The sequence below is a fragment of the Crocodylus porosus genome, unplaced genomic scaffold (assembly GCF_001723895.1).
Source record: "Crocodylus porosus isolate Cpor-Errol unplaced genomic scaffold, CroPor_comp1, whole genome shotgun sequence".
NCBI classification, from domain to species: Eukaryota; Metazoa; Chordata; order Crocodylia; family Crocodylidae; genus Crocodylus; species Crocodylus porosus.
This window is the reverse complement of record NW_017728918.1, coordinates 59,658,169-59,667,794: the sequence shown is the minus strand read 5'-3', so window position 1 is coordinate 59,667,794 and position 9,626 is coordinate 59,658,169. Positions and strand designations below refer to the sequence as shown.

The 9,626-nt window shown below is 47.5% G+C and overlaps 1 protein-coding gene across 4 annotated transcripts in view; it reads left to right on the top strand.

The window, feature by feature from the left end:
• The first annotated feature begins 168 nt into the window (after positions 1–168).
• The window catches only part of COL12A1 (collagen type XII alpha 1 chain), a 132,015-nt gene continuing 122,557 nt past the window's right edge, over positions 169–9,626 (top strand). For 2 of the 4 annotated variants that reach the window (XM_019537646.1, XM_019537645.1), the window contains exons 1-2: positions 169–358; positions 2,694–2,800. In XM_019537646.1, coding sequence (XP_019393191.1) covers positions 2,728–2,800 — 73 coding nt within the window. In that variant the 5' untranslated portion in view covers positions 169–358; positions 2,694–2,727. The remainder of the gene's footprint in view (positions 359–2,693; positions 2,801–9,626) is intronic. The other 2 variants (XM_019537644.1, XM_019537647.1) reach the window with 2 other exon arrangements.

Sequence of the window (9,626 nt, the reverse complement as noted above, 5' to 3'; positions counted from 1 at the left end):
GCGGCCGCGGCCGGGCCCTGCTCATGCGCCAGGAATGCGGCGCAGCCCGCGCCAGTTTCCAGCCGCGGGTCCCCTGCCCTGCTGGAGCGGCGCCGCGCATATATCATCCCGTGGCAGCCGGCCACCTGCCCCGCCGTTTCGTAACCGCTTACGAGAGGCCGCGCAGCGCCGGGAACAGCCCTCTCTTAAGGAGCGGAGCGGGGAGAGGCTCTTCCCACTCGGAGCAGGCGGCTCTGCTCAGACGGACCCGAGCTCCGGGACCCCGGCGCCCGCTACTCCCCCGGCGCCCGGCCTCCCCCCGCCTCCAGGTGCAGGAGAAGCGGCCCCGGCTGCAGCCCGGCCCCGCCGCTGCCCGCAGGTCTGTGCGCGCCGGGGCGGAGGCTGGAGGACACCCGTGTCCGTGTGCGAGTCGGGCACAGGCGGAGGCGGCGATCGCGGGTCTCCCAGCTGCCAAGTGCCCCTGGCGTGCGGGGACCGGGGCGGGGACGGGGTCTTTTGTGGGGGAGCGGGCGAGATCTACCGCTTGGGGACAGAGAGAGAAAGAGAAGATACCCCGTGCATTTCTGTAAGCCGCTAGCTTTCGCCCGGCGTTGGGAGGGGGATGCCCGGGTTCAAACCAAGCGGGCGCTGAGCCCGCCGCTCCGGTCCCGCAACGCGGCCGCCTCGCCTCTCTCCGCGGCTCGGCTCGACGGATGCTCGTGTCACCTTCCCTTGGCAGGATCCCTTCCCTCTCCCCCCTGCTATGTGCAGCTCCTTATAAGTAGCTGCTCCTCGGTCTCCAGGACTGGAGCTGCCCGACAGCTCTTTGTGCCTGAAAACCATCAAAGCCGGGGCCCTCCAGGCTTTGTAATGACGTTATGCGGGTCTTTGGGAGCGGAGCCGGTGTGAAGCCGAGAGGGGACTGAGCAGGTCGGATCTTCAGACGCGTGTGGCAGATCAAAGCTGCGGCATTCAGCCCTGCTCCAAAGGGGATCTTGCTTTTATCTCTGGGCGGCAAGCGAGAGGAGCCTTCCTCTGCAGACGGCTCAAGGCAGAGCGTGGCTATAGAGCTGTTAAGGGGGCACTGCCATTATAAGCAGGCAAATAGATATGTTTTAATGTTTTGGGAAAGGAATATGCGTGGTGGTCTGTATGGCAGCAGGCACTGCTACTCGTGTAGACAGACACGCCGGTGGCATCAGGCGTCCCTGTCCGGCAGCCGGAGCCGAGCACGCGCTCCTGGATGCGCCTCGGAGCAATTTCATTCCTGATCCTCCTGCAAAGGCTCAAGAGGTGGCACTCTAAGCCCGGGCAAGAGCTCTCGCACACGAGTCCTCTGAAAGCGCCTAGTTTACAAGGCATTTACGAGCCCAGCAAAACGCTCTTAAAGGGATGTAACAACAGTGGCCTTTTCCCACGCAGGAGGGTGGCATGCTCTTGAAGCTCAGGCTTTCGTGGTTACTTGTGGCAGAGCCGGACACTCGCATTGTAGCCCGCATGGGTGCCTAAGGGAGACCTTCCAGCCAGCTTTTCCCCAGTTTCTGGCCAGATTTTCACCCAATTTTCAAGCGACTGAGAAAAGCAATGAGGGGAAAACACAGTGTGTTTGTTCCGCGTGGCTAATCGGGCAGGTTATTGCTGGATCGCGTCGGTTTCTTATACCGATTCAGCGCGTCTTGTTCTTCGCTTCTTTAGCCAGCACAAAACGGAGCTGTTTCTGTGGGCTATTGCCAGCCTAATGGTTTACGTGCTTGTCTTTGTTTGACTCCCGGCACCTCTCAAAGCAAGGCGGGATACATAAATCATTAGGCTCCTGGCACCTTTCGGATTAAATGCGTCACCTAATTGGGAATGTCTCTCTCACCACCTTATTTTGACTCCTGACGGTTTCTCCTTTTAGACACCGTCGGCGCATTAACGAGGATTTCTGTGTCATGCACTACTCCTCCCCACCGTGCCATAGGGTAACGAGGGCCTAGGACTTATCCAGGCAACGCTCCTGCGGCGGCTTTGCCAGAGCCCGGCCCCTGAACGTGTAGCCCCGAGCAAACGCGCCCCAGCTGCTTGTAATTAGGGATGACTCAAGCTCTCTAACTCCCGTCTAGGTTTCTAGCCCATCTGCAGCCCGGGCACGGTTCTTGCTCTGCTCTGTTTTTACCGAGTCTTTGAAGCCCGTTTCCCCCGGCGGCTCGTGAAAACGACTTCTCCGATGGGAAAACATCAGGGCTAGAGGCCGGCTCGGGTTTGAGCGGCGTGTTACACAGGAGTCTGCGTAATCTATCTGAGACCTGACAGAAAGGGAGAAAGGCGCATTTGTAGGCAGAACCAAAGAAAGAGAAGTTTTTATGAGTTTCCAAACTGTCTGGAGAGCCCTAACGGGCAGTGAACTAAGTGCTTCAGCAGTGCTGAAAAAGGAGCCGACTGCAATCCCCAGATGAAAGAGGCATTTGGTTGATTCCAGGCAAAAAAAAAAAAAAAAAAGACCTCTGAATTAGCCATCAGCCCGGGGACGAGGTGCTGCGGGCCTGGCTCCTACAGTGCCTCTGCCCAGGCTCACTCTCACTTAAGCCCGGGCTCCGCTTTGGGTGGGAGGTCTCGCTAACAAGAGGCCCGTCCTAGAGTAAGGAGTCAGGCGGTCCGCCCGGGCAGGTCTCTGGGCGGCTTTCCCTGGTGCCCAGCAAACCCTAACCCCGGTCTCCTCTGCCCCGCTCCAGGCTCCTTCCTGCGCGCCGCTCCGCCGGGGCAGGCATGAAGACCAGGCTGCCCGCAGCGATCGCCGCCGCCTGCGCGGCCCTGCTCCTCGCCTGCGCGCAGGCGGAAGGTACGTGCCCGGGCGGCTGCCCCGCCCCCGCTCCGCGCGCCCCTCCGGCGCGCTCCTGCCTCTCCTCAGCGCCGCGCTTCTCTCTCGCTGTCCGTGTCTCGCTCCTTTCCCTCTGTCTTTCTGGTGTGCTGTCCACACTGCCTCCCGGAGCCGCCCCGACGCGGAGCACGCCCCGACCTGCAGGCCTGGGACGACGGAGCTATTCGAGGAAAGAAGAAAAAAAAATCAAAAAAACTCGCCTTGAAATAAAGTCCTGCAGCAGAGCGGCTCCGCGCCCGCGTGTCTCTGTCCGCCAGCCCGGGGACCTCCCCTGAGGTGCTGCACGTGGGGAGCTGCAAGGGCTGGGAGGCGCTGACGGGGAGCAGGCCTTCCCCGGGGCACGGGCGGGGGGCTTGCGCGGCTCCCGGGCTGCGGCCGAACCCCCCCCACAGGCAGTGCCCCCTTACGGCGCTGCCAGCTCGCGTCTACTCCCTCCCACACACAGCAGCAGTGCCTCTTACGGCGCTGCCAGCTCCACATCCACCCCCCCCCCACGCAGAGGCAGCGCCCCCTTATAGCCTGCCAGCTTCATGCCCACTCCCCACCGCAGGCGGTGCCCCCTTACAGCACTGCCAGCTTCACATCTGCTCCCCGCCACACACGCCGGCAGTGCCCTTACAGGGCTGCCAGCCCCATGCCTGCTTCTCCCCCACAGGGGGTGCCCCCTTACCATGATGCCAGCTCCACTTCTGCTCCCCACCACAGACACAGTGCTGGCAGCTCCAGGCCCAGCAGGGAGGATGCACCATTCTTCACAGAATTGTAGAAAATGAGGGTTGGAAGGAGGTCATCTAATCCAGCATTTCTTAACCTGTGGGGAGCGACCCAAAAGTGGGGTGCAAGACTGTATGTAAGGGTTGTGAACAACCTTTAAAAATGGATCAATACATTTAAAAAATGGATTCTCCTTTAAAAGAAAAAGTGTGGGAAACCATGGCTTTTTCCTTGCAGGCTGGCAGTTCCAGCCTGTGAGGGGCTGCTTAGCCCCCTGCCCCCCATATCCCAAGCCCCCACCCCCTGCCCCACACACTGGGGGGCTGGGGGGCAATGGGTCGGGAGTGAGGGGCACTGGGTTGGGACTGCCCATCAATGTTTACAAAAAAGGTTGAAAACCACTGGGTCCAACCCTCTGCTCAAAGCAGGACAGCCCCAACTAGATCATCCCAGCCAAAGCTTCATGTAGCTGGGTCCTCAAAGCCTCCAAGGATGGAGATTCCACAGCCTCTCTCGCTAACCTGTTCCAGTGTTTCACTATCCTCCCAGTGAGAAAATTCTTCTTAATATCTAACCTAAACTTCCCTTGCTGCAAACTGAGATGGTTCCTCCTTGTTCTGCCATCTCTCACCTTAGGAGGACAGTGGGGCTGTTTTGCTGGGGGCAGGGATGGGGAGGTGAGGGGGGAAAGGACTCAGAACAGGTCTTGCTGGAGACCTGGTTCACACCTAGGGTTGCCTACCTTCCACCATTGTCCTGGAGTCTCCAGGAATTAGATACAAATCTCCGTGGGACTGCTGAGAGCCACTCAAGAGATAAATGATGGGGCATTCATTAATATAAATATGAAATATTGACTCTGATGTATGTAGTAGTCCAGTGGGTTTTTCAAATGTAATAGTAATGTGCATTTGCCTTCCTGAAGTAAATGCACACTGCAATTAATGTCACAAAGTCATGTGATGAAATCTCCTGGAATAGATTCAAACAGAGTTCGCAGCCCTAGACTCCCACCCAGCCTGTCTCCTATCTCCAGCTGAAGGGGTGCAGGAACACTGGAAGCCCTGCCTGGCTTGGGCAGCCTTCCTCATGCTGCACTGCTAGGCTCCTTGCCAGTGACCCTAAGCCCGGAGCCTTTGCTTCTGTGACAGAGCAAGCCACAGGGGAATGGCTTTAGCTGCTGGAGCTACTTTGCTGGAGTTGTTGGTAGCTGCCTGCTGTAGCAGGGGAAAACAAAACATGCCCATAATGGTAGGCTTAAATTGTCTGAATCCCAGACAGCTAGCTGGGACCTTGGGGGCTACTTACTGGAATGGAGTGAACCAGAATTGTATCTCGTAACCCCTCCCAAGTTTGTGAAAAGTTCTGATCTGGGGAGCGAGCCCAGGGCTTTTCCCAGAAGACCCGCAGAACTGAACGCAGTTTGTGCCTCTCTGCAGTTTAAGAGTATGGGCTCTGGACCATTAAAATATCACAACCAGAAAGAAAACCAGAACAAAAGGCTCCCTCCAACTCGTCAGTCTTTCCTTCAGCAAGAGCAGTGCAATTACTAGCCGTACAGGTTCAAGATAATTGAAAAACACAACAGTTCTACCAGCAGTGAACATCTGGTTACAAAAGAATCAGCTGTTTGCCCTGCTAAGCACTGCCCACTACACTGGTGTTGGCTGAGGAACCAAAGTTTGCACTGGCAGTGCAGGACCACAGTGTGAGAGACAGCAGTAGGAGTAGGAGAAAGGTGAGTATACAGTGATTGCAACTTATCTAGGACACTGCAAATGTTACATTCAGATTCTAACATCCATACTGGAATTGAGAGGTGGGTACCCTACTACCAAGCTAATCAAATATGTAACTTGATTTCATTTAGCATTATCCTCCTTATAGAATGAAGGAGGAGTGAAAATGGTAGACTTGAGCCCTTGAGTATTGTTACTAAAAGTTTCAAATGTAATATTTTTGTAGAAGCACAAAAAATATTTTAGAAAAGTGAAACAACACACAATACTAGCCATTCATCATCATTCAAGTAATTCTTATTCTGAAATGTGAAAATGTTGAGCAAAAGAAAGGTTAGAACCTGATCCTGTGAGATGCTGAATACCTTCTGAATAGGACTGTACGTTTCTATGCAATTCATAAGGCAGCCAGCATTTTCACAGAATCATAGAACATGAGGCTTGAAAGGGACCTCAGGAGATCCCATCTAGGCCAACCCCCTGCTTAAAGCAGGACCATCCCCAACTAGATCATCTCAGCCAAGGCTTTGTGTAACCAGGCATTTTACATAATTAGCCTCTACTCTTGTTTTCAGAAATTTTTATTAAATAACATGTACTTTTATATAAATTCACATCCACTGGTTTTTGCATAGCCTTGTCCAACTAGCAGTGACCAGTTTATGATTGTGTCTTTGCTCCTACCAAATAGGTCCTGGTGTCTTTCCTCAGCTGATTATTAACAAGTTAGAAGGATTCATAGTAGGAATGAAGTTTAATTATGTGAGTTCTCCAGGGAAGGGCAAACTTTGTCATAGCCTGAGAATTTCTGCAATGCTAAAATGTTTATTACAATAAGGGGGAAAATTGGTCAGTATGCACAAAAATATTTGAAGTCTTTTGTAAAGTCAGTAAAATCTTGAAACTTGTGAGTGGGAAGAGGAGAGGAAGCTAGAGATTGTTATAAACAGGATTCCAAAAACTTGTGATCACATCAGGTCAGACTCTAGTGAGAAGAGGTGTTTAAGCTTTTTTTTCCTTAACATTTTTAGACAGATTTTCTTTAGTGTTTTTGTTTGCCTTGCATTTGTCAACCTGCTCTGTCAGCCTTCTGCCTCATTTTTGTGTTGCTTTTTGAATCATGCTCTGTATCATACTTATCTTGTTTTCTCTGTTGTTTCATGTTGGACGTCTGCTGAACTTTAACTGTTCTATTTATATTCCTTCATTTGGTTTTACTCTTGCACCATCCACATGGTATTGACCCACAGTCCTCCTCTGCACCCAGTTTTTGACCTCTAGGCTTGTTTTGTTCCAGTTCTTGTTCCTACCATGAGATGAATGCAGTTGTGCAATGTCCTGTGCTTTATTTCTCCTTCTATGATTGGCACAGGTAGCATGCATTAATGCTCTTGTTTCAAGCTGCTTTTCTCTCAGGAGTAGGGAGGCACTAGATCAGGACAAGGGAGAGGATGAATGGAAAGTTATCACTGAAGGGTAAAAGGCAGAAGCAGGGGTGTTTTTGCTAGTTTTCCTTCTCCCTCCTTTGAGTTTTTGCTTTCACTGGTAACTATTAACTAGCTCCCCTGTTTGTCTACTGCTGCCCATAATTTCCTAAAAGACTCCAGAATGAAACTGAACTGATTCTTATCAGTTTCATGGCTGCCACCAGGATTCTGAAGAACATCAGTAGTCTGCTGCAGCTTGGCAAACGTATGGGCAGTAGCAAGGGGACTGATGTTTTTCTTCAGACTTACAAAAACAGCAAGGCCGAGATTTAGACTTGAGTGATTATTTGAACTCTACAAAAATTAGGAATTCTTTTTTTTAAATGAAAGAGTAGATTTTTTGGATAGAGATGGCAGCTCCCATTTACTGGCAAGAGGGCAGTTCTTTTTTCAAGCCTATTAGACTGCTCTCTGGTTTGCAGTAGTACAGTAGTAAAATTCCACTATCCATTTATTTTGCTGTCTGTTGATATTCTCTCCTTTGCTTTGATTGCTGGTTTATGCTACCTCATTCTGTTCCTTTCTGTGTGTTCTCTAATGCCAAGAACCTACTTTTTCGCAATATTTTTCTTCATCTATTATAGAGATTAGGAAGAAATCCATGTCATTCTAATAGATACAATTTTTTTACTTTTTTAAGTCGTGGTTGAACTAAATACTCTAATGTATGAATAGCCTGGTTTCAGAGCAAAGTTTTGTTTGGTGTCATAGCTTATGCAATATGTTTAATTTTGATACAGAGAGAGAGACTTACAAAGTCATAAAGGAAAACTATGCACTCAGGTTTCATTGGCTGTGACATTTCCCCTTGTGCCTTTACCATCTTCTCCATGGCATTGTAATGAAAAGTACATTACATTATTGATCATACTAAACATTTGAATACTGTGATGCTTCAGTAATTTAAAAGGTGATAAATGAGATTTTAATTCTAGCAAAGCCTGTTTTTTCATGGGACTGACAGAGAAGTGTCACTGAAGAAAGCTGTAATATAGGAATGTCTGAGGAAAACACGTCTTCTGGTGATGCAATACAGAGTAGAAAATAACATGTGAATATCACTGGGAATTAGGAAATTTTATGTATAATAGAGGTATTTTCCCAGGCTTTGGGGGAAGAAAAATGAATGGCTCTGAGATTTATCAAGTGGATATGAAGCCTTTCAAATAATTCATGTATTCACATTTGGACCAGGTTTGTCATGACTTAAATTTGTTTCTGTTTGTTTGTGGCTATTTCCCATTTTTTTACAAATGAGTTGGTGATGTCAAACTTTTTAAAACAAAAGACCAACTATTAACACCACCGAGGTTTTGGGTTGACAGTATAATTTCAACGTCCTTTAGATATAAGGTTATTTGAAATGTAAGTAACTGCAACTCACTATTTTTCTCAATGATAATTTGAAGCATAGTTTATATACATGTATACGTATATAAACAAATGTGTGGATGTATTTATTTACACACACATTACAACTGCATTTGGGTATGTATATTTTTATATTATATATAAATATAATGTGTGAAATATTAAAAGTATATTTCATGTAAGTTTTTCTCAAAATATAAGAAATATATATAACTGATAAAAATACAAACCCACAGATGGCACCATTTTAGTATTGCAATTAGCACTGTCTGTCTAATGAGAAAGATAAGTTAGGCTTTACTAAACTGGTAGGCCATAGTATTTTATTAAAATAAAGGCCTTAGTTGTTTCCCTTATTGGAATCGGTAACTTTTAACTTCTTTGGAAGAAAGATTTAGATCAGAACCTAGTAAGCTGTGTGAAAATAAATCCATGCTATATTAAAAAGAGAAGAATAGCTATAGAATATTGCCTCCATCCACCTTCCACTGAATTGACTTCAGCAGGACCAAGAATAGGTCTGTTGTTTAAATTCCAGCCACCATATTGTTTTATGTGTTCCACAAAAATGGTGGTGGTTGCTTATTAACTTTTTATTCATAAAGTTTCAGTTTTTGTTCAATGTCTGGATTGTGTGGATGATAGCTGCCTCCAGATTATGGCTGCTTTTTGTATCTAAATTACTTCACAGTGTTTTTTTGGATGACATTTTTCTCTCTCATTAGCTATTCATTGAAAATTGCTAGCGACCATGTTGTGCCATCTGTAAAATGCTGTTGACTTGAATATATTGTATTTGTGTTATCTAACAAACACAAACCAGTATAATGCATAGATACATGAGAAAAACACCTCTATGTTTTTTAGCCTAAAAATATTCTGATATGTACAAAGAGTGGCATGACTTATGCATAGCAGCATTAGATGTATATTATTTTCTCTTTTATGGATATAGTATATATAATAAGATATTTAATAAAGGAATTTACCTTATGATAATTTTAAAAATGAGTGAAATGAGTATTAGAGACATTAAATGTTGACAGCTCAAAGTGTCTTATTGTAAACTATTTTTAAATTTAGTGGGCTCCTCTCTGGGCCATATCTTGCCCTCAATGTTCAGTTGAAATTGGTGAATGCTGTTGTATATAAAAAACAGTTTTTAATACGTATCTAATAATTCCATGATTTATAGGCACTGACATGGTTTGAAACAAGTATAATTAGTGGTAAAAAATAATACTTTCCCCCCATCTCATTATATACAAACACAGTTGTATCAAATAGTATTGCTATTATCCAGTTAGTATCGTACTATTCTCCATTTTAATATTTGCCAGGATATTATGCTATTGCCCTATATTAAGGTCATGATCCTGCCTCTCTAATGTGTCCTTCATGAATTTTGACAAGCACAGGATCAGGCTGCAAATACCCAGTTACAGAGGCTTATGCACATGTACAGCTTTATTTATG